The sequence below is a fragment of the Chaetomium globosum genome, genomic scaffold (genome assembly GCF_000143365.1).
Source record: "Chaetomium globosum CBS 148.51 scaffold_5 genomic scaffold, whole genome shotgun sequence".
Classification (NCBI taxonomy): domain Eukaryota; kingdom Fungi; phylum Ascomycota; class Sordariomycetes; order Sordariales; family Chaetomiaceae; genus Chaetomium; species Chaetomium globosum.
Genome location: NT_165980.1, coordinates 4,457,886 through 4,481,663, shown reverse-complemented (window position 1 = coordinate 4,481,663; position 23,778 = coordinate 4,457,886). Strand labels below are relative to the sequence as shown.

Genomic DNA, 23,778 nt, shown 5'->3' with positions numbered 1-23,778 from the left:
TCGGTCTCCGGTCAGATCCGTTATCAACCTTCCTCGCAAAGGTCAGCTTTCCTTGCCTCGAACTCCTTGCAGTCTCTCCTGGGCTATGAGAAAGACGGGGGTTCGGCCCCGTGGTCTCTTCCTTTTTCCCGCTTCTTGGAAGCCATCGTCGGCCTCCTCCAGGGTGGACGCACCCCGGAATGTCGGTAGTAGTCTCTCTTGCTGCTGTTGTGTTTGTTGCTGCAAAGCAAGCTCAAAGGTTCGAGGCCGGAAATGGTATGCCTCCCTCGCCGCACCCCGGGCCTTCACTGCTTCCGGGCACCACCGTACCCAGGCCGGGTGCCTCCCTAAACAGCACGGACAAAAGTATGGAATCTCGTTGCCGTGGGTTGGGCATTGGGCTTCCCCCGCCCTCCCGCCTCCCCCATGGGCCGCTGTGCCGCAGCGCGGGCACAGCGCAGACTTCTTGCAGAACCGTTGGGTGTGACCCCATTTCCAGCACCTATAGCACTGGGTAGCCTGCAGCGCAGACCAGTACGGCTCGCAGTTGAGCATCTAGGCCCGCCAAACCACTCCCTCCTCGCAGGCCCTCTTCAATTCTTCCTGACTGGTTATAGTAACCAGTGCCGTCGCTCTCGTGACTCCCTCGATCGTTGGAATTCGGAACTTGACTCGTTCCACCGACTGCAGCCCCAGCTGCTTGCCGAATGCCGCTTCTGTGACGTCCTTCAAGTCTCTCTTCAACATCCCTTTCACCAAAACCGCAAATGTCCGCTTTGCCTCTTTCGCCGCCTCTCCAAACGCCGTTCCGATCCATCCTCCGTTCTTTACTAGGATATACTCTATAGTTTACTGCTAGAATATAAATAGTTTCTATTTAAGGTCGATACTATTTTCCTAAAAGATGTAGATTATTATAGCCTATTTAGCAATTATTAGTTATTGGATAGAAAGAGGAAAGACCGAGAGATATTTCTCTGAATAGCCGACGAAGACCCCCCAGCCCTCTTATTTACCGACAAAGCTCTGACGGGACACGAAGGTCTTACAAAGGCGCAGAGCTCCCTCCTTTCCCAGGCCCGTATCGGGGATATAGGCCTCCGGGACTACCTGTTCAGGGTGAAAGTCCCGGAGGTCCGCACCCCCTATTGCGAGTGCGGGAGAGGCAGGGAGACGGTGGAGCACTTGGTGGTTTGGTGCCCCGACCCGCCGTCACAAAGGCCGTGGGACGGCAGAGAGATTCGGTCACATCGGGACCTACAAACCGTATTACGGGGAGTAGGTGCCCGGAGCAGAAGATTTGTTAAGAAGGTCCTTGGCTGGCTGATGGACTCTGGCCGGCTACTGGACTAGAGGGCCCGGAGGCCGGCAAAGGGCCTCCTTTCTTTTGCAGTATGACGGATTCATAGATTGTTGACTCAAAGTGGTAGACAGAGGTTTTTATCCGGCCTATACGGTACGGTTTCCTTTGTAAATAGCAGTAGAAGGACCGGCGCGCCCACGGGCATATCGGTGTAGGAAATAATAATAATAATTGTTTAAAATGTTTTTGAGACTCTATATCATTCGTCTATTAATATACCTCTTTATAGTATTTATTTTAGGGAAGTTCTAGCGAGCACACCAGTTCTGCTAAGGAGCACACCTTGGATTGGTCATTTGCTGCACTCACCCCGCAGTTTCTAAGTCGCACCCTCACTGGCAGTCCGTGGCCAGCTGCCCGTAATAATTCCACAATCAATCAAACGGCAGCCTTCCCGTCCAGCCTTTTCCACACCTTCCCGTCAACAAGATATTGCAGATTCGCGGTATTCCCTAAATTTTGAAATCCTAATCGCTATTAGGATTGTCCTGACTATTTGAGTTGTTTCTACCTCTCCCTGAAGTTGTGAACATCATGCGACCTTGCGGCCCTCTGCCGCCGCCGGTAGTCTACGCCACCCTGGACGAACTTTCAGCCACAGTCGATGCCCACGCAGCCAAAAACGGCTACAAGATTGTCAAGAACGGTATCAACAGCGGTCGAGCCCGTTTCCGATGTGCCAAGGGCCGCAAATGGGCATCCAAGGCCAAACCCGAAGTACACGATTCGAAACGACGGAAAACGAGCACGCAGATGACCCAGTGCGAGTTCAAGTTCAGTGCAAAGCAGCTTCCTAATGGCCAATGACGCCTCGACATCCCGGAGAATGTCTCCCACAACCACGGCTGGAACGACACCACAGCTTTTGCGCAGAATGGAGCCCAGGCTCTGAAGCCTCATCACGAGAAGATCATTGAGCTTGCGAATAGCGGCATTCGGCCTGCTCAGATCCTGTCAGCGATCCAAGCCGACGAGATTGGTGTGTTTGGCAAAGACATCCACAACCTCATCCAACAACACCGTCGTGATGAGCTCCACGGTCGATCACCTCTCCAGACCTTGTACGAAGATTTCCTTGTCTCCAGCGACAGCGAGTTTGAGTACCAGGATGCTCGCGATGCCGAAGGCCACGTCACATCTCTCACCATTGCACCCAAGAGTGGCCTTGAGCTACGCTCGAAGAATCCCCATCTTCTGCTCTTCGATTCAACGTACAAGACCAATTACCACAGCATGCCCATGTTCAACGGCTGTGGCGTCACGCAAGAGAACAAGACATTCAACTGGGCGGTCATCTTCGTGAGTGGCGAGAAGGAGTCAGACTACAAGGGCGCCCTCGAGTCAGCGATGAGGATACTTCAGAAGTACGATATTCCTGATTCAGGATGTATTGTATCAGACCGAGAGCTTGCCCTACTGAAGGCCTTGAGCAAGAGCAGCTGGGGGATGATCCCGCATCTTTTGTGCAAGTGGCATGTCAACATGAATGTACTTGCCAAGACTCGACAATTCTTCCCTGCCGCGACCCGAGAGAATGGCGTGTATAAACGCCATCCCAAGTTCAAGGAGTTTCTTCAGGAGTGGAGCAGCCTTCTTGCTGCAAGTACTCCTGAAGTGTACGAAAGCCTCGTCACCAGGTTTCAAGACCCTAGCCGCCACCCAGAGCAGGCTATCAAGTATGCCCTCAATACCTGGCTAACTCCATGGAAGGTCAGCATCTTGGCTGAATACCTTGATGTGATCCAAGTTAACCTCTGTACAGGAGAAGCTAGTAGCAGCTTGGACGAACCAAATACCACACTTTGGACATGTCACCGCCTCAGCCGTTGAATCAGCTCATTCTGCGATCAAGAAATACCTCGTTAGCTCGAAGGCTGATCTGGAGAGTGTCTTTCGGCGTCTTGTTCTGTTCTAGAAGAACCAGCGTAGCGCCCTTGACATCAACACGGCTCAGAGTACCAACAAGACGAGAACGGACATCAACCAGGCCGTGTTCAGCTGGATTCGTGGCCAGGTCTCAGTTCACGCTCTTGAGCTACTGAGTAGAGAGATCTCGGCTTTGCCAGCACGGAATGAGCCACTCAAGGATACCTGTGGCCCTTGTCCTCTGAGTACAACTCATGGGCCCCCCTGCCGTCATGTCTTGTACAGTCACTTGACTAGCCACGGCCCCCTTGAGATGACTCAAATACATCAGCATTGGTGGAACTATCAGAGCTGGACGGGAAGTGAGGAGAGCCAAGTTCCACTTCCTCTGAATCCTTTAAAGGTCAAGGGTAAGGGCCGCCCAGTTGGAGCCATCGCTACTCACAAGAAGGGTGAGGGTGCCAATGGTACGAAGAGGCTGCCATCTGCATTCGAAATTGAACAGGCTGAGGAGCAGGCAACTGCTGTGCCCCCGTCAACAGCACCAGCCGTGATGCAGAGCAAGGGCCGGAAGCGGAAGCAGGCGGCTGTTATCCCGGACGCGGAGGAAGTCACAACGACATCAGAGAACGGGGGAAATACAGCTGAGCCGAAGGTCACAAGTACAGAGCTTGGTCTACGGCGGATCGAGCAGCACGGCGAAGATACGTATAAGCCAGGGACAGCTGCTCCGCGGGCGTACCAACGGGTGATTGCAGGCCTTGAATATGTGGATCCTGAAGTTGAAGATCTACATGACGCAATCCTCGCCGACGCGGATACTGCGAAAGCAGCCGATGCAGAGGATGACGGTGTTTTTCAGGGAAATGGCACGATGTAGGAATAGCTTCCTTTCGCGAAGGCAGGCAGCGTGGCAGCTGTAAAGGGAAGGTGGTAAAGGCATTGTGGTGGCTGCTGCCAGCTGCGAAGGTGTAGACAAAATTAGGGGGGGTGGATTTAGTCATCCGGGTGTGCTCCTTAGCAGAACCGATGTGCTCGCTAGAACTTCCCTTATTTTATTTCTTACTACTAACTGGAATATATTACTGTGAAAATAGTAATCTAGGAAGTAAATATCTTTAAGCTTTTCTACTTACGCTAGTTAATCCTGCTCGACGCGTCTATCGCAACTACCCCGGTCCCTGCAATGACTGTTCGCGAGAACTGGGTTCATCGGCTTCTTGATCGGCATCCCCATTTGAAGACGAAGTATTCAAGAAAGTATGACTATCAGCGAGCCTTATGCGAAGACCCAGAGAAGATTTCAGCGTGGTTTGCACGGGTGCAAAAGACGATCAACGAGTACGGAGTCCTCGACGTGGATATCTACAACTTTGACGAGGCCGGCTTCCAGATGGGTGTTGCAAGTACATCTAATGTGGTTACTCGGTCTGACCGACGGAACCGACCTGTTGTTATTCAGTCAGGAAACCGAGAGTGGACGACAGTCATTGAATGCATCAACGCAACTGGTTGGGCACTTGATCCATTGATTATCTTCGAAGGGAAAGTCAACATTTCAACGTGGTACGAAGACTCACTCTTGCCGAAGACATGGCGGATTGGTGTTAGCGATAACGGCTGGACAACCAATGAGCTTACCTTCGAGTGGCTTCGAGAAGTCTTCGAGCCACAAACTCGAAAACGGACTGTTGGTCAATATCGGCTTCTTATTCTCGATGGTCATGGAAGTCTCCTTTGCGTTGTGAGGTGCGTCCGAAGTCGACGTGGTGGGGTGTGGGGCAGGAAAGTGACCGGTAAGGTGGTCTGAAAGGTGATAGATTACGTTAGATATATTTCCTTTAGTTAAACCTATCTTTAATCTTGTCCGGAGGACAATATTGTTCTGAAACTTTTTCGTTAATTACTAATCTGTATGGGAAATTGATAAGGAATTGCGGAGCTTTTTTGGACCTTTTCCAACAAGCGGATAAGCCTTGCTCCACAGCTGCGCCCCACTTCCCGCAGCACCCCACACCGTCGCGCACCATCTCCCAACGCAGCAGCTACCAACGATCTAGCTGTCGCGCAAAGCGACCTGTCGCTTTCTTGGCTGTTGTGTGTGTAACGCTTCGCATCCTCTTTTGGCTTCAGCGTATGCCCGTTATGGCCGGGTTTCGCTGTTTCAATGGAGGGCGCTGCGTTGCCGGCAGCGCCGAAGGTGTGCCGGCGCTGTCGCGTCGAGAAAAATATCGACCAGTTTTACGATCGTCGTGGCAATGGCAGGCTTGTGTTAAACTGCCTGGAGTGCCGGGATCGGCTTGCGGGAGCTGTAAGTTCAACATCGTGATACCTTTCCGTTTTGTGTAGCTAACCTACAACAGAGAGCTGCATCGACGGCCGCCATCTCAGCTATGAGCGCGATCGGACGTGGTGAGAGCGCTGCCCTCTCTCTGCCCGACCCAGTACATCTTGCACCGCGGCAAAACCTCACCCACCGGGTACTTGCCAGTATGTACCATGAGGGTGGACGTCTGGATACGGACACGCCGGAGATGGCGGCTGCTCGCGGCCAGATTTCAGCCATCCAGCGACAGCATCGCGTCCAGCGCCGTCAGGGCGAAGAGCCCTCCCAGACCCCCACCATGAGTGGTCTGCTTCGTCAACAACAACCGGCGAATGCCGAGGATGGCCCCGCCTCTGCCCAGCAGAGGGATGATGCACCGAGCGCCGTGAGAGACGACGAGGACAATCCGCAGGCCACCCAACCACAGCTCCCCCGCGTTGGGCGGATTCCTGCACGCCATCGTCCCCCTCCCAGTTCCCCGCCACGGTCTCATGGTCGTCAGCGTGGACGGCCACGACTTTCACGCAACCTGGTTGGCCGACCTCGTGGTCATCGCTCCGCTGCGGTACCCCCCCGCGACGAGTCTCCACCCCGCCAATTCGACGAACCGGGCCCCCGATTCACAGGCGGCGACCAGGAGACGCCACTTTTGGCCGAAGACATTGCAGTTAAGAGAGAGTTAGACGAGGCACTTGCTGCAGAGACGATGCAGCGATGCCTTCGTTGCAAGGAGCGATGATGGTTTGACGTCAAGCTCATGGCGGATGGTGTTTGCAAGCGCTGTCATGACAAAGATGACAAGAAGCGGCAGGACGAACCTTTTCTCCTCTCCGCAGAGAACAAGCTTGATTTTGGTGCCGTCCCACCCGAGTTGCCCCAACTAGAGCCGCTGGAGGAGCTTTGCATTGCGCGTGTGCACGTCAGCGTCAATGTCTTCACGGTATACGATGCTTCGCTGCGAGAGAGTGTACTAGCTAATCAGCGTCAGGTTCGTGGGCAGCAATACAAGTATCGCGGGCATGTTGTACACTTTTTGCGCGACGTGGGCAAGGTGTACTCAGAGCTTCCCTTGCTGCCCAAGGATTTGGACATTGTCATCCTCCGACCGCGTGGATCCGAAGCGGTCGAACAGATGGATCGACAATTCCGCAACCGCTTCCGAGTCCGCCGAGCAGCAGTCGAGACATGGCTCAGATTCCTCGCCGACAACCACCTTGGCTACAGAAATTTCACCTGCAACTACGACCTCTCCCAGTTGCCAGAGGACGGTGACGTCTTTGACCAGCTGAATATCCACGAGGTCGCCGAGTCTGGAGGTTTGCCTGCAGATTCTGGCCCTGTTGAAGAACCGGAAGAGGACAGAGAGGTTGTTGACGAAGCCGCAGTGCCCAATATGCTAATCCATGGTTCGGAATTGAACCAGCTTCAAGGGCGAGTCAATGATAGGGCTACTGAGGTCAATGAGCAAGTGCCCCTAGAGTCAGTCGACCCCCAGGCTGCTCACCAGCTGCAGATGCCTTCCATCCGGCGCACTCCCCTCGATGAGTTCAACCAAAAGCATGCGCTGCTCTCTCTCGCCTGCCCGACCCTGTTCCCTCGGGGAGTTGCGGATTTTGTCGAGCCCAGACAGCGCAAGATCTCCTGCTAAAATTACATCCAGCATGCCATGAAATGGGAGGATGGCCGATTTGCCAAACACCACAGCTTCCGATTTATCGCGCTAAACACTCTGATGAGGCAGCAGGCGAGGGGTCATAGCCGATTCTACGTCAGCAAGAACCACCGAACGCCTCTTACGAAGGAGGCGCTGCAGGAGGCGCTTGCCGATCCGGACACGCCAGAGGCCCAGGCCATCCTCAACCGGATCTCTCGCTATGCTGGTGTCATCAAAGACACACGCCCCTTTTGGTACCGCCGACGTCGCGAGTGCAAGTCTTTTGCGCACTGTCTTGGTGTCCCCTCTGCTTTCATCACACTGAGCCCAGCCGACCTGCACTGGCAGAGCCTCTACCAGCACATGCCCGAGTACGAGGAGTGGAAGGCGCTTGATGAACCGAGACGCATGGCCAAGTCCCGCCGGCTGTTGCGGGAGAACCCGCATATCGCGGCCTGGCACTTCCACTCGCGGAACTCGCTTTGCAGGAAGATTGTGCTGAAGAAAAAGTTCAATGTGCCCGACTTTTGGTACCGGTACGAGTGGCAAGGCCGCGGCAGTAGTCATTCTCATGGGCTCTACTGGTTCCATGGGAGCCCTGCTCCTGATATGGCAACCCCCGAGGCGAGAGAGCGCTTCGCAAGGATCTGGGGATATCACGTTACAGCAGTCAGTCCGCAGCAAGAGCAGGGCGCTGACGAGGGTAACCCTCTGTCTGTTGACCCTCTGGAGACGCCCGTTACCTGGGAGTGGCTGAACAGAATCGTCAACCGCTGTCAGCGACACCATTGCTCGTCGACCTACTGTCTGCGGGTGACGAAGGAAGATGCCCAACGGGCCAGAGAGGCGGCCGGGGAGATTGTCGGTGAAGAACGGCCGGCGCCAGAGCCCACGTGTCGGTTTCTCTTCCCCCGGCCTGTACGGGGGGCGGCCGAGGTCATCGAGATGGCCGGAAAGGGCTGGTGGTCGTTCGAAGCCGAGCGCAACGATACCCACCTGAACCAGTACAACCCACTTCTCTCTCTTTGCTGGCTGGCCAATACGGACTGCTCACCCTGCACGAGTGCGGAGGCTGTTATCAACCATGCTGCGAAGTATTGCAGCAAGTCCGAGACCCAGACCAGCACATATGCGCAGATTGCCCAGAGTATCCTTCCCCACATATCAGACAACAACCCGATGATTTCTTTTGTGTCAAAGATGATGAATAAACTAATCGGAGAGAGGGACTACTCTGCGCAGGAGATCTGTCATATCCTCCTGGGACTCCCTCTGCAAGAGGACAGCCGAGTGGTGCAGAGCGTTGACTGTAGGCCCCGCGAGAGACACGCTCGTGCAATTGACATCACGGCGGATGGCGATATTGAAGAGTCTCGGACAGTCTACGAGAAGTATCTCCGACGGCCCGATCATATGGAGGATGTCTCCTACTTCGAGTTCCTACAAAATTGGAATTTCAAGGCGCGGAATCCGGTGAGATGGGCGATTTGGCAGGCTCCCGCACTGCCCAGGGTGTTGTACTATTACCCCCGGTACAAGCCAGTTCGCTCACATCAGCAGTACTCCGACTTCTGCCGGGTCAAGCTGCTGCTCAGCCATCCCCACCGCCAGACGGAAGATCTGTCCCAGGTTGATGATCGACAGTTCGACAACCACGCATCTGCCTATCGCTACTGCCTTGAGCATCACGACCACCCGGACGACCACTACGGCACGGTTGACGAGCCTGATCCGTCTCCAGATGAGGAGGAGTTTGAGCCAAAGGGGGACGCCGGGGACATTACCCTTGAGGACTGGCAGGAGGTAGCGCGGTTGGTCCCCGACATTGAGCTTCCCGATGAACGGGCCGACTTGCTTGGCCGCCGAGACCTGGATGTCAACTACGACTGGGCGCGACACGTCGGCCGCTATTATCACGAGGAGTTCATTACTGGGTGCTACTAGGCGCAGCTTCGCGGAGAGACTCCAGGCAATTACGACGTGGAAGATATGCCTCTCACAGCCCGTGATACGGTGAACACGCAGCAGCGTCAGGTATACGACACGATCATGCGCCACTTCAGGGCGAAGAACGAGAACCGTCGGCCTCCGCCCCTCCGGCTGCAGATCGATGGAGAAGGTGGGACTGGCAAGTCGTATATGGTGAAGGTGATATCTTCTCACCTTCAGGCTAAGGCGGCTTCCTATGGCCGACCCTCCCCCGTCGTTAGAGCAGCTTCGACGGGCGTGGCGAGCAACCAGATCGGGGGACAGACTTTGCATTCCCTGCTGCGGCTCCCCGTCGACGGCAATTACCGCTCGCTCTCCGAGACCCCGACGACCCTCAACGCCTTGCAGCGGCGGTTCAGGGGCATCCACTACCTCGTGATTGACGAGAAGAGCATGCTCGGCCTCAAGACCCTCGCGTGGATCGACCAGCACCTACGAGAGGTGTTCCCGGAGAATCGCGACGAGTTCTTCGGCGGCCTTAGCGTCATCCTGATCGGGGACTTCTTCCAGCTTCCCCCTGTTCTGAACAAGCCGCTGTACTCAACGCGCGACGACCTGAAGGATATCGAGATGGTCGGGCGCAACGCGTACCTCTCGTTCGACAAGTCCGTGTTCCTGACCACAATACAGCGGCAGCAGGGCGAAGACCAGGCTCCTTTCCGGCGGGCCTTGGAAGAACTGCGAAAGGCTGATGTGTCGGTACCCTCCTGGGAGCTCCTCGCTTCGAGATGCTCTGTCAAGCTCTCTCCCGAGGAGGTTGACAGCTTTGCCGATGCGCTTCGCATCTATCCCACCAAGGCCCAGGTCGTCGAGTACAACCACCAACACATGCTTGGCCTGGACAGCCCCGCCATTCAGGTCGAGGCAAAGCATGAGGGTGTTGGTGCGGAGAAGGTTGAATCCTCAAATGCCGGCAACTTGGCCAAGCGCTTGCCCTTGTGTGTTGATTGCAGGGTGATACTAACGCGGAATTTGTGGGCCGACGTCGGGCTCGTCAACGGCGCACAGGGGACAGTCTACGACATATCCTGGAAAGAAGGTGCCGGGGTGCTGCGAGACCCGCCCGAGGTCATCATGGTGGCCTTCGATGACTACGGCGGCCCGGCCTTCACGATGCCGAACGGGAGCCGCTCCGTAGTGGAGGGAAACTGGCCGTTCCCGTCCTCCAAGTGCGGCAGGACTTCATGGTCGGCGCCAACTCATGTTCGAGAGACCAGTTCCCGCTGTGGGTCAGCTATGCGATCACCGTCCACAAGTCACAGGGCATCACCCTGGACAAGGTCGTCTGCGATATCTCTGCGCCAGAGTTTGCTTCTGGCCTCTCCTACGTGGCCGTCTCGCGGGTGAAGACACTCGGCGGGCTGATGTTTGAGCGGCCCTTGGACCACAGCAGGATCTACCGCGAGACGCCATCACGAGCTATGGGGGTGGAAGGTGAGGAGCTCCGTATAGATGGAGAGGGTGAAGTGCTTCTTATCAGTACACCACCTCCACGACAACTACCAGGGAAATCGTATTAAAACAAGCAGTGTAAATTCTACAACTTGATGGTGTGGATGTTACAACTGCCCCGGCTCAAAAACACCGTTAATGAACGCCGTTTAACAATGGGTATCATGGAAATCTCTTAAACCCAACAACTATCCACCATAAGTATCATTCCTTAACGCCAGGACGACCATGCACAATCACCCAGGACCCCTGCTCCCGCTCCCCAAGCACGATGCGCATATCACATGCCCGTCTCAACAAGAAGATAAGTGTTTACCGCCACTCGTGTCGCCGAGTGCCGCTAGATGTCATACCTACCACGGCCCCAGTCGGGTTATAATCCTCTCCCCAGAGTCTCGCTTCAACGGATAGTCGGCTCGCGCACGGTGTCAAAGTTGGATGGGGTTATTGGGTGCCGTTCAAATGCGTCCAAAAGCTCTTGTAGAGACTGGTCGTCTAGCCCTTGTGTTGTCCGTCCGCGGGCGTGGTCGTCTTCCACACCGACTCTCGAGCCGCGTGTCGGCTCGCGAGCGGTGCTGCCCAGCGAGTGATCGTCCAGGGCATAGACCTTGATGCCGCGAATGTGAGTATCTTTCCCGTTCTGATGGTTTTCTTTAATGTGCATTTGCACCATCCAGCAGCACAGTGAATGGCCGTCCGCACCTCCGCCGCTGTCTGCAATAGGAACATCCTGCCACCCTGCGGGGTTGGTAAGCGGGGTTTCTGCGAACTGGATCAAATCATGGTGGCCAGTCCCGGCGTAGAAGACAATGTGAGTCGGTGTGTAGGACTCGTCCTGGTTATAGTCGACGTAAAAACGAATTGCCCGAATCTCAACACGGCGTAAAAAGTGAATGGTGAGTAGGTGCGGCTGCTGACCATCGGACCTAACCACTACTGGTAAATAAGCAGGTCCTAAGAGACTTCGGTAGGTAAGGTGACACATACTGCCAGTACTTATCAAGGTCATCGCTCAGCAATTCGGCGACACCGTTTCCGGGGCGATGGCTGCTGACGCCGAAGTGGGCAAGATTGTTGATCTCCTTCAAACCCAATTCTGTAGGACTAAAGGGATCATCGTCCATTTCGTCCCCAGAATGGAGATCCTCGTCATTGCCATCGCTCATCTCGTCCCCAGGGTCTTCGGTTACGGCATCTCCAAGCATCTCATCGTCACCTTCTCCGATGCCCTCCATCAACTCCTCGTCGCTTATTTCGCCGTGTTCATAAGCCCCGCCCGCAAAATGGGTGTCATCGTCATTCGGAAAGTCGTGGTCAGTCGTCGCCGCTGAATGGGGAAAAGGTTAGCCAGTGCCGTCCCGTCGTTAAAATTGTGCACGTCAAGTTGGGCGTTCCCCAAGGTCAATAGCTATCTTTTTGAGAAGAGACAGCGGAGCTCCAGCCTGCGCAACCCATGACGAGTGTTAGAGCCTTTCATCAAGGTCCGGCTAACGCCCCACAATCCAATAGGACTGCCCCAGTGAAGCAGCACGGTGCCCATCGCAGCAGTGAAATGGGGGACAAGAGGCGCAGCGTGAGAGGGTGCGTTCTGGAAACCGAAGGCCACCGGAGGAGTAAAGTTCCGTGACAGAACCATGGCCTACGGCCGGCGCAATCGAAAGCAGACGGCATCAGGCTAAGAGAAGTGGTGGCTTCGAATATAGATTTGAATGGCGGTAAAATTTGGGGGGTAGGTGAAGCAGCAGCCGAATAGATGCCGGATAATGAATCACAGTACAAGCAGTCCGACGTCAAAGCGAGAGATATGTGTACAGAACAGCAGTTCGTTTCAGATCGTTAGGGTCATTACTTACAACGGGGCATGGCGAAGCACAACAGTTGATATGCTGCACTGATCTCTCTGTGTGAAGTTCACCTTAAAATAGAGGATCAAGCAGATATGACGGTAAAAGAAGAGTTTCGTTTCGTAAAAGGTACGTTTTTTTAAGTCTCGGGAACGTTGAGCAGACAGATCCTCTTATCACCCCGAGAACGCCAAGATCGGTCTTTCCGCATACCATCCACCGGCGAATTTCTGCCACTTTTGACCGCTATAACGATTCCTTGACTCCGTAACTGTGCCCATGTGACCGCGTGCTTCTGTCGCGACGCCAGCAACGCGTCGTAGCTCCACACCACCCCGCCGACAACACCACCTGGCCAACGAACCCCAACAGCCCTACCAAGATCAGACTTTGCATTATATGGTCGACTTTTGTGTCCTGCAAGATGCCACAGGATTCCGGTAGGTGTCCCCCGTTGCGCCCTGGCAACCATCGTTTCTTGCGACGTCCCAACCCAACGTCGGAGCTCGCTCTAACTCTAGCGTTCCGTCACAGACTCGGATACGATCCGTATCTTGGTTTCAACGGATAACCATGTCGGATTTGAGGAGCGAGACCCTATCCGCAAGGATGACAGTTGGCGCACATTCGATGAAATCATGCAGCTCGCCCGCACTCGCGATGTCGACATGGTTCTCCTCGGCGGTGACCTGTTTCACGACAACAAGCCGTCACGCAAGTCCATGTACCAAGTCATGCGTTCTCTTCGGAAGAACTGTCTTGGAATGAAACCCTGCGAGCTCGAATTCCTGAGCGACGCCGCCGAGGTGTTCGAGGGAGCGTTTCCCCATGTCAACTACCAGGACCCCGACATTAACATATCCACGCCTGTTTTTTCCATCCATGGAAACCATGACGATCCAAGCGGCGACGGCCACTATTGCTCGCTTGACCTCCTCCAGGTAGCAGGATTGGTCAACTACTTTGGGCGCGTTCCCGAGGCAGACAATATTCAGGTCAAACCTATCCTCCTCCAAAAAGGGAAAACGAAGCTGGCCCTCTACGGGCTAAGCAACGTACGCGACGAGCGCATGCACCGCACATTTAGGGATAACAAGGTCAAGTTTTACCGACCGGGCCAGCAGAAAAACGATTTCTTCAACCTCTTGGCGGTCCACCAGAACCACTACGCACATACGCCAACCAGCTATCTTCCCGAGAACATGCTGCCAGATTTCTTGGACCTCGTGTTATGGGGCCACGAACATGAATGTCTCATTGACCCCCAGCGGAATTCAGAGACCGGCTTCCATGTCATGCAACCTGGCTCGTCGGTGGCGACATCCCTTGTGCCCGGGGAGGCCGTGACCAAACAGGTCGCAATTCTCAGCATAACTGGCAAGTCATTCGAGGTGGACAAGATTCCATTGAAGACTGTTCGACCATTCGTCACCCAAGAAATCACGCTAGCAAATGATAAGCGTTTCAAGGGACTGGAAAAGAAACAAGATAATCGTCAAGACATCACAAAACGGCTCATGCTCATTGTGGATGAGATGATCGAGGAGGCCAACGCTAAATGGCGGTCCATCCACCACGAAGGCGAGGTTCAAGAGGACGAAGATGAGGGACAGCCATTGCCCCTAATTCGACTCAAGGTGGAATATACGGCCCCGGAAGGATCGAAATACGAGGTCGAGAATCCGCAGCGGTTCTCCAACAGGTTCGCGGGGAAAGTAGCGAACCAAAACGATGTTGTGTACTTTTACCGAAAGAAAATGGGAGTCTCGAGTCAGTACAATCTCCCTTCGAGGCCGTGAGACAAAAGTGCTGACACTACTGCCTCCAGGGAAAGCCAAGGGTGGAAATACACTTTCGAGCGGCGTGACAGAAGCTCTCGAATCCGTAGACACCATCAAAGTCGACACGCTAGTGCAGGAATTCTTTGCCCAACAATCGCTCAAGATCCTCCCACAAGCACCGTTTGGGGACGCCGTCAACCAGTTCGTCAGCAAGGACGACAAGCACGCGGTTGAAATGTTTGTTATAGATTCACTCTCATCTCAAGTCAAGGGCTTGCTGCAGCTCGACGACGACAGGATCACCGAAGGCCTTGACGCTCATATCGACGATTTTCGAAAGGTTATGGAGAAAAGCTTCGTTTCGGGACGGCGGAAACAGGCCCAGCGCAAGAAGCGGTTCAAGGAGAAGCCTGACGGTTGGGATTCCGACTTGGACGGTCACTGGACAGCGCAACCAGGGGCTATTGAGGAAGTGCCAGCGTCCCCAGAACCAGTCAACGAACGCAGACGCACACGAGGCGCTGCGTTTAGCGATGACGACGAAGAGCTACCGGACGATGAGCCTCCCACGATGAAAGCACCAGTCAAACGGGTGACAGCAAAAGCAACAAAATCCACGAAGAAGACGGTCCCAGCCAAGAAGGCAGCGCCAGCCAAGAAGGCGGCCGCTCCGAGGAAGGCTCCGGCACGGGGTCGGAAGAAAGCGAATCCGTTCCAAGACAGTGAAGAGGAGGAGGAGGAGGTGGTGGAAGAGGAAGATGTCATTATGGAAGATGATGTGGAACCAGAACCACCTACAAAAACAGCGGCGAGATCTACTCGAAGCCGTGGTAGTGCTGCCAGACCCCGGCAAACGACCCTCAATTTCTCACAAACCCAAAAGCCCAAGACGCTGCAGAAGCCCGTTGAAATCAGCGACGACGAAATTTCAGAGGATGACGCCTTCGAGTCAATGCCGGCCACACGAACCCGGCGAAGGTAAACGAGGTTTTTGGAATGAACTGGAGCGAATGCCGGAGTAGCAAGTGGGCAAATAGTTACCGATCCATGAGCTTTGCAGGTATACAATACTTTCCACACCCAAAACGGACCCTCGTAAACGTTATGAATGCTCGTTTTGTTAGTGATCTATTGGTCTGAGGTTTGAGATAACGTCTCGGTCAGCAAGGTCCCCGCTACCGTGATGGCAGCCCGCTTGGCCACCCGTCCGAATAGGCAGTGCAATATACAAAGTACGGCAAATGGAACTCCCGAGTCCATAATCACCCCAACGGCAGCATTGAGGGTCGGGCGATTATGAAAGCTGGGAATAGCCAAACTCCCTCCGACCTGGTCTCCATATCACGTGAACACCCCTTCGCACCATCCGCCCCACCTTGAACTTCTGACCTGCTGCATCACCATCCTGCGAGTCCAGAACATAAACCTGCAAACCTTATCACATCCCTAACAATGGCAACCAATCCATCGATGGACAACGCAGAACAAATGACGGCTACGGCCGCGAATCCAAACGGCGCGCAGCCAAGCGAGGCCACCGAAGTAAACGCTGACGACGCGCCGGCGCCAACTGTTACAGAACCCAAGTTGCCGACACGGAAAGATGCGTCGCTCAAGGAATTTCTCAACAAGATGGACGATTATGCGCCGATAGTATGTATTATTTTTGATATCATCCAAACCTATGCTAACGAAAGGGGTACCCACAGATCCCTGACGCAGTCACCAACTACTATATGACACGAGCCGGCCTCCCGCCGCCGCCACAGACCGACCAGCGCCTCGCGCGGCTGCTAGCCCTGGCGACACAAAAGTTCATCGCCGACATCGCCGCCGACGCCTACCAATACAGCCGGATCCGTGCGAGCAACACCAATGCCAATAACCCAATGGGCAACCTAGGCGCCGCCGCCGGGTTTCCCATCCCCGGACAACCAACCAACCAGCCCGGTAACAAAGATCAAGGTCGAGGTGGACCACTGGGCATCCAGCGGCCTGGCTATGGCGGTGGCGGGCAAGGCGGGAGCCAAAATCGCACGGTGCTGACGATGGAGGACCTGGGCATGGCCGTAGGCGAGTTTGGTGTCAATGTCAAGCGGAGCGAGTTCTACCGCTAAAGTTGACACACGGAGCTCCCTCCTTATAGCGGTGTCTACGTTTTTTCGACGAGGACAACTACATTGGCATCGATGGGTGGTCAGGTACCCAGTTGGCCAATCTGGGGCAACATTGTTTTCTGCTTTTTTTTTCATCTTGGACCGGTCATATGGGAGATTCTTGCAGGGTTATGCAACGAGAACAATAATGGCGTTGGTTGGCGTTGGTCGGCATCGTTCGGTTCCAATAACCCGCGGTCTTGACGCAAGTAGAGCACTCCGTATAATTTGCCTTGCTCATTAAATCGTACTCTCGACCTCTCGATTGACCCTCGTGTCTAGCTGGACGCCTTCTTCCTGGCCGCCAGTCTCAGGTTTATCCTCGCCGGCTGCCGGTAGCATCTCTCTTCTTATTTCGGTGGTGGGCGTTGAGCGTTCCGCTTCAAGCGCAGGTGCTCGCCTCCTCGTCTCTAATCGTTACACGCGTTGTACATCACGCCGCGAATGCCAGTGTCCTTAAAGTCAGGACGCCTTGACTCTTGCCGTCATACGGGGTCGCCTTATTTCCTGTCCCATACAAAGGTCTTTCGCGTCCTATCGCCTACTGTGTCAGCTAGTGCTCTCTGTCCTTGGGAAGCTCCCGGAGAGTGAGACAGGTATAACATACGGAGAGAATTCGCCGAGCTTATGGCCCACCATCTCCTCGGTAATGGTCACGTCATGGTAGACCTTGCCGTTGTGCACCTGGAACTTGAGGCCGACAAAGTTGGGCAAGATGGTTGCTGACCTCGCCTGTGTCCGAATGGGCGCGACCCTCTTTCCTGGTTCAGGGCGCACGATTGGGAGTCTGGGCAAGGGCAAATGGTTAGAGCGTCTGGGCAGTCGAGTGGCCGGACGGCGGTGCGGGGCTGAAAAGTATTGAGAGCAGGAGGTTGTAGGTTTGTTGGGAGGTATGATTCCGGCCGAAATGAGGAGGGTGCTCTTACGGAACGATGTGCGGTCCTGGAGACGATGCAGTTAGTTGTGAAGCTAGCAATAACCAAACCAGAGACACATACACTTGAGCGGCGGGGAGAGGAAAAGGGAAACAAATGAAGACACCACATTACCTTTCCATACCGACCGCTTGAGCAGACATCGTGTCGGCTGCATGGTGGGCAAATCAACGGCGCAATTGTTGGTGATGTCTGGTAGATCGCGGCCGGAGTGACAAGCCGCAAGCGAAAATCACAGTCCCACGACAAGATACTGTGGGGCATGTTATTTATCACGTGATGCGATGGTGCAGACGATTCATGATAGCCCTGGGAATATTATTATTATTCATACTCCGCTATGCCCTAGGGCGTGCCGGACCCTCAGCTATTTAATGTACAGGAAAACCATGCCCTCCCGGGCCGGGTGAAAAACCCATACCAACAATCAAGGAGCGATGCGTTTTAGTGAGCCCACATATACAAAGAGAGGAGGCCTCCTGGCCTCCGAACGGGGGCGCTTCAGGCCGCCGCTTCCAGCTCGAGCCTCCTGGCTAAGTTGTACATCGGCAGCTTCCCCGAGTCCATCAGCCAGTCGAGAACTCTCCTCGCGAGCCGTGCAGTCGTGGGATTGATGCCGTGTAGAACAGAGTAAAAGTCCCGTCGTGTCCGAATTCCAGTTCTCTCCCATCTTCTAGTCAACGGTGGGGCCAAACACCACACTACCAGGTGTTCGGCAGTCTCTCGTCCCTCGCCACACTCGCAGGCAGGAGTCAGAACCTCCGGGACTCCCCGTGTAAACAAGAAGTCCCGTAAGCCTATTGCTCCCGTCCGGATTTGAATCAGCAGTGAGCTCTTTGCCTTGCTGAGACCGTCGTGCCTCCTCAGGGTTTCGTTCCGGAATAGCGTCTCCTGCTGATGGTCAAAGTCGTCCGCCGGCCTGGTGATTGCCCTGCCGTCCCGTTCCTTTAACCACCTCGCTTTCCAAGCCTCTTCTACTACCCTGTTCGTATCAACGGTTCCCCCCGTCCAGCGCATGACCGTTCCCGCGGCTCTCTCCACCGCCGTAGGCCCTTGAGGTCCCAAGGTTCGCGGTCGGCCCTTGTTGCCCCTCCTCGAGCTAAGTCTCTGCTGTATCTTGCGGCAGGCGGTGAGGACAACGCTCGCCGCCGTCTTCTTGCCGCCTCGACCGTCGTCCAGATCGGGTCGTTGGAGTCGGTTTTCGAAATCTGCAAGCCGTTTGTTTAGGTACAAGTCCAATGGTGGTACCCATGTCTCTGTCTCGAGGTTACGGATGGGGGTAGACTTAAAGGCTCCCGCCACAATCCGCAAGCTCTTGTTCTGGGCCTTCCCGAGGGCCTTAGTGATGCCTTTCTTTGCCGGCTCGCCTCCCACATCCGTGGGGATGTGAAACGATGATGCGCCATAGGCCAGCGCCGACCGGATGCACTTTGTGTACACTTCTCGCGCTTTGGCTAGCCCCATCCCCCATGTCTTTGCCACGATCCTCGACAGGGCATAGCTCTGGGTCCTCAGCTTCTTCTCCACCGCCACCAGGTGGGCCTTCCAGTTGAGTTTCCAGTCCAACCAGACTCCCAGGAACCTGGCAGACCCTTCTGGTTTAACGGGGCTGGTGCCTCCCCCTGGGTTGGCAAGGTTTACTTGTTCGGTCCACTGCCGTCGCCCTTTGTTGAAATGGATCAGTTCGCTCTTTTCCGGGGCGAACTTCATCCCCCGACTGTCCGCCCATCGTATACACGTTTCCCACGCCGCCTCTAGTTGCCGGACATGGGCTTCGGGGTTTCGACCAAATACTAGAAGGTTGGTGTCATCCGCAAACCCTGTTATAGCCAAGTGAGGGTGCTCGTCTTTTAGCTGCCTGTATAATGAGGAAATGTAGAGGATGAAGAGAACAGGGGAAAGGGGTGAGCCTTGGGGGACCCCTGCCCGAATTGCCGTCGGCGCCGCCGTCTTGCCGTCGAAAAGAAGGGTGGCCTCTCGACCGGTCAACCAATCTCTCGTCCAGAGGACCAGCCACCTCGGGAAGCCCATTTCTCGCAAAGTTGCTAGCAGTCGGGTATGGTTGACCGTGTCAAAGGCTCCTGAGATGTCCAGTTGCAATAGGGATGCCGCACCCTTCTGTCTCCACGCCTCCTGGACCTGAGCTACTACTAGCCGGACAGCCAGCTCTGTAGAGCGGTGTGCCCTGTTCCCCATTTGTTCATCTGGTAGGAGGCCGTTGACTTCTGCAGCTTGAGTGACCTTCCTGGCGACCACTGACTCTATTACCTTCCCCAGGGTTGGCAACAGAGCAATGGGCCTGTATCCCCCCGGGGTCTGATACGCCGGCGGAGCCTTTCCTGGTTTCGGTAGTACTACAGTCTTCGCCCTCTTGAAACGGCTCGGGAACCATGCTAGCTCCAGGCACCTTGTCGCCAGAAGGGCCAGCACTTCAGCTAACGGTGCTCCGCACGCCTTCAGAAGGCCCATCGGGAGCAAATCCTCGCCTGGCGCCTTCCAGGGGCTTGCTCTTCCCATCGCCTCCGTGATCTCGATCGGCGTCACTGCCTGTACGACGTCGAAGCCCGGGTTCCAGCTGCCCAAAAAGGCTTGGTCTTCCACGTCCGTCAGGTTGGCCGGTGGGTCCGGGAAGAACCTCTCAGCCAGCGCGCTGGCCTTCTGGTCGTGCGTTTCGGCCGTTACCTGTCCGGAAGAGTCCTTAAATTCCGGCAGCCTCGGTGGTTCTGGCGGCAAAAAGCTCCGCAACCTAGCCCATCTTTCCAAGCTCCACATCTGATCGGGCTTCTTTGCCTCGCTTGCTTCCTGTAGGCTGTTCCTCCAAGCCCTAGTCCGCGCTTCGCGCGTTGTTCTAGCAAGGTCCTTGAGTCTTTCGCTAAGCTCCTCCCAGCAGTACTCTGCCCGGGTCTCCTTCGCCAGCCTCTCGGCCCTTCTGGCCTCCCGGGCGGCCTGCTGCACTTCCACAGTCCACCAGGGGGAGCTGTAGCCGCAGCTCGCCTTCTTCCGTGGAGTGCTTTCCTTCGCGACCCAGGTGAGCCACTCGACCAGACTATCGAAAGCTTTGTCAAGACCCTCGACTGTCCGGGTTTTGGCCGGTAGTCCGTCCGGTCCCGGGTCCGCGAGCCCCATGACCTTGCATAGCAACTCTGATTCAGCCTTCACCCTCTCCCTGTCCATCTTCTTCCAGGCCCAGCCATCCGGTTGGGTTGGCCTCGGCCCATGCCCTTCCCCGACCTCGAGCACTTGTGGGTAGTGGTCTGACTTTCCACGACACTCTTCCCCGTAGTATACTGTTTGGAGGTTTTCCGAAGTCCAGAAGTGGTCGATGGTTGACGGGCGGCCTCGCTGTCGCCCCTGGGGAGCTCGCGTTGTCGCTCCCCTTGGAGTCCTGATGGTGAGGTCCCACAGGGAACCCAGCTGCAATAGGTCTTCAGATTTCCTGTCGTAGCGTCCGAACCCGTCCCACAGTGGGTTCTTTAGGTTGAAGTCTCCTGCCAAAACCACCGGGTGGCTTGGTCTTGGCCGCCCTTGGAGGGCTCTCGGTACGTTCTCGCCGGCGGGGGGGTTGTATACGGACCAAAGCTCGAATCCGCGGCTTTCCCCTCCGAGGTCCGCCTCTGGGAACCACACGCGGCACCAATTCTCCGTGGCTTCGGAGTCCCACTGCCTGATTTCAAATCTTTTGCTTACATATATTGCCGCCCGCCCCTCGAGCTTATGTACCAGGTGGTATCTGCTGCTCCGGGGGCAGTATGTGGATTTTGTCGCCTTGTTGATCCACGGTTCTTGCACCGCCAAGAGGTCATATTTGGCCTCTTCCAGCAAGACTTCCAGTGTTTGCTTGTTTCCTTCGGTGTTCCAGAGTAAAATTTTAATTTTCATCGCCTGCGACGGTGATCGAGTCCATCGTGGTGTCTCCCTCGGCGTCTCGTTTGGTCCGGAGTGGCAGTGACCGCAGGGTTGGCGGCGGCGGTAGGCGTTGGTCCGGTAGCCGGCTCGGGCGCTCGGGGCGGCAGGGCGGTGGTGTCGACACCGCTGACTACCGGGCTTGCGAATCGCACCCTCGGCGCCTCGAAGTTGATCCTGGTCTGCTGGGGGTCTAAGAGAGCCTGACGTTGGGCTGCAGCCACATTCGTCGGTCTTCCTCTCAGCCTCTTCCTGCCTACCACCTGGTAGCTGTCGTCCTCCCTCTCTTCAGCGCCGAAGCTGAACGTGGGGGCGCTCGTGTGAGTCGCGATGGCAGGGATCGTGGTTGCGGTCTCGTATGTCCGTGGTCGGAATTGGTAGGCCTCCTTGGCCTTCGCGAGGACCTTCGACTTCTCCGGGCACTCTCCTGACCACGCCGGATGTCTTCCTCCGCAGGCCGGGCACCGTATCGGAATTTCGTTTTTTGTGAGTAGGGCACTGGGCCTCGCCTTCCCTGCCGCCCTCTCCATGGGCCTTTGTCCCCGCAACGCGGGCACAATGGAGTCGCCTTACAATAGTGCTGCGTGTGCCCCCACTTCCAGCACTTGTAGCACTGTGTTGGACTGAGGGCAGCCCAGTAAGGCTCGCAGTCCAGTAGCTGAGCCCTCCAGATCACTCCCTCGTCACACGCCTTGCGTGCTTCCTCCTGGGAGGTTAAAGCGACCAGCACCGTTGCCCGGGTCGCCTCCCTGTGTCTCGGCACTCTAAACTTCACTTTATCGACTGTGCGGAGGCCAGTCTCCTTTCCGAACTCCTCCTCGGTGACCCCTTGGAGGTTCTTCTTCCATACGCCTTTCAGCAGCACTGCAAAGGTTCGCTTGCTCTCTTCGGCCTGCTCTCCAAAAGCCTCCTTGACCCAGTTGGTGTTCGTCGAGTGCCAGTCTCTTGCCCCTACGCTCTGGAATGTGACGATTGTGTCGCCGCTGGGGAGCCTTCGGGCTGCGACTGCTCGCTTCCTGACTGACACTTGGTTGACCGCCTGGATGGTTTCTTGCGGGGTGCGCTTCGCGAGGTCGGCTGGCATTCCTCTGCCTCTGACTAGGATCTCCTTATTTATGCAGGTCGGCACTATCTTTGTCGGGGTGTTGGGTTGTAACTGAGGGGGGACAGCCCTGTGAGCGGCCACTGCGGCCCAGGTTCTTTTGTCCTGGGTCCCGGCTCCATTAACGGCTGCCTTCACTTCCTCGGCCACCACCTTTCGGAGGTTGGCAAGCGAGATGTTCCCAGTCTGTGACTGAGACGCATCGTACATTTTCCGGACGGCTGCTAGCAGGCTCTGTCCCATGCCTCTGGCTGTCCCTTTCTTCTGGGGGTCTGCTAGTCCCACCAGCTCGTCAACCATCTTCTTGATAGCCTCTATGTCGGAGGGCGGGGGTGAGAGGGGCGGGGTGGGGAGTAAGTGCCGGGACTGCTCGAGCACACTTCTTCCCCTTCGGGCTGGAGCAGTAGGGCCGGCCATCCTGCCTCCACTCAGGGGTTCAGGGGGGCGTGGTCGTCCGGGTAACTGTGTGTGGGTCGGGTAGCTCGTGCCCTGGGAATATTACCTGGATAGATTACCGATATTCTATGACCGCTTCTATTTGGTTTTTCTCTTTCATAAGTAGTGCCTCGTGTTTCTATTGTTGGAGTCGTGGGACAGTAATGACTTGACTTTAAGTTTGGTGAGACAAGATACCCGTATAAACTAGGTTTCTTTCGAACGACTGTCAGTACCATTCGGTAATCCTATTTAGCATTTAAATCCATCTAATTGGGAACTGATCATACAACAGAGTTTGTGCCCAAAAACAATTAGCCCTCTGGACGTGTCTAGTGGTCGTCCGAGACCCATCCGAAGCCGCAACCTAGTCCAGACCCATGTGTACAGACATGCGAGCAAACAGTCATTAGAAGACTCACGGCGAGCACTCGGGTGCTGTACGTGATTTATTGCTCGGGGCGCCCACCAGAGCCACCGAGAAGGCAACTAACCTTCTAAAGTGAGCCTATGACATAATTGAATAGGAAAATGGTGAGTGAGAAACAAGATAACTACCTACATATCCCAAACAGGTATAAGAAATGCGGGTAGACAGCAAAGGAAACAGCAGAAATATGTTTCGTAACCTAGAAAGCTCGCAGTTGCATCAGTTGCACCCCAGATACGGCTTCCCTACAACTAGGCTTTCCACGAATAATAATTTCCCTATCCTACCTAAGTTTAACCAAGTATCTAGCGCCCCTTACCAGCGTCTAAAATTGCTGGCGTCGCTTCGTTCGTCAGTCGCGCGGCCCTTCGCTACGCTACGGGGCGCTTCCTTCCTCTCTCCCGCTCCTGGCAATTTTCCTTAGTCCCTCCCCGGAAGGATAATCGGGGTTAGGGTTGATTACGGGAGAGACGAAGCGCCAATATCTGTCCGTCGGCCAACAACTCCATCTACTTGAGCCGTCTTCTTACACTTAACTATAGCTACTAATCGTTTCTATTCTG

General features: G+C 55.4%; 7 protein-coding genes across 7 annotated transcripts; 4 read left to right on the top strand and 3 right to left on the bottom strand.

Moving 5' to 3' along the window:
- Positions 1-405: 405 nt before the first annotated feature.
- CHGG_08289 (uncharacterized protein) lies at positions 406-1,332 on the top strand (the record flags this gene model as incomplete). The annotated part of the gene is made up of 2 exons (XM_001225944.1): positions 406-460; positions 965-1,332. The coding sequence occupies 2 exons, from the start codon at positions 406-408 to the stop codon at positions 1,330-1,332; spliced, it is 423 nt and encodes a 140-aa protein (XP_001225945.1).
- Positions 1,333-1,876: 544 nt separating this feature from the next.
- On the top strand, positions 1,877-10,697 carry CHGG_08288 (uncharacterized protein; the record flags this gene model as incomplete). The annotated part of the gene is made up of 10 exons (XM_001225943.1): positions 1,877-2,059; positions 2,168-3,052; positions 3,258-4,061; positions 4,350-4,957; positions 5,140-5,519; positions 5,576-6,256; positions 6,371-7,149; positions 7,213-9,063; positions 9,133-10,314; positions 10,440-10,697. 10 exons carry the CDS (start codon positions 1,877-1,879, stop codon positions 10,695-10,697), a joined length of 7,611 nt encoding a protein of 2,536 aa, XP_001225944.1.
- Positions 10,698-11,029: 332 nt separating this feature from the next.
- CHGG_08287 (uncharacterized protein) lies at positions 11,030-12,492 on the bottom strand (the record flags this gene model as incomplete). The annotated part of the gene is made up of 3 exons (XM_001225942.1): positions 11,030-11,555; positions 11,617-11,956; positions 12,483-12,492. The coding sequence occupies 3 exons, from the start codon at positions 12,490-12,492 to the stop codon at positions 11,030-11,032; spliced, it is 876 nt and encodes a 291-aa protein (XP_001225943.1).
- Positions 12,493-12,897: 405 nt separating this feature from the next.
- Positions 12,898-15,236, top strand: CHGG_08286 (uncharacterized protein; the record flags this gene model as incomplete). Its single annotated transcript, XM_001225941.1, has 3 exons — positions 12,898-12,913; positions 13,008-14,175; positions 14,228-15,236. The coding sequence occupies 3 exons, from the start codon at positions 12,898-12,900 to the stop codon at positions 15,234-15,236; spliced, it is 2,193 nt and encodes a 730-aa protein (XP_001225942.1).
- Positions 15,237-15,706: 470 nt separating this feature from the next.
- Positions 15,707-16,371, top strand: CHGG_08285 (uncharacterized protein; the record flags this gene model as incomplete). Its single annotated transcript, XM_001225940.1, has 2 exons — positions 15,707-15,907; positions 15,964-16,371. 2 exons carry the CDS (start codon positions 15,707-15,709, stop codon positions 16,369-16,371), a joined length of 609 nt encoding a protein of 202 aa, XP_001225941.1.
- A 472-nt stretch (positions 16,372-16,843) lies between these two features.
- Positions 16,844-17,502, bottom strand: CHGG_08284 (mitochondrial 37S ribosomal protein RSM19; the record flags this gene model as incomplete). Its single annotated transcript, XM_001225939.1, has 3 exons — positions 16,844-16,934; positions 17,018-17,352; positions 17,470-17,502. The coding sequence occupies 3 exons, from the start codon at positions 17,500-17,502 to the stop codon at positions 16,844-16,846; spliced, it is 459 nt and encodes a 152-aa protein (XP_001225940.1).
- Positions 17,503-17,846: 344 nt separating this feature from the next.
- Positions 17,847-22,767, bottom strand: CHGG_08283 (uncharacterized protein; the record flags this gene model as incomplete). The annotated part of the gene is made up of 3 exons (XM_001225938.1): positions 17,847-21,190; positions 21,376-21,816; positions 21,873-22,767. 3 exons carry the CDS (start codon positions 22,765-22,767, stop codon positions 17,847-17,849), a joined length of 4,680 nt encoding a protein of 1,559 aa, XP_001225939.1.
- Positions 22,768-23,778: the final 1,011 nt, after the last annotated feature.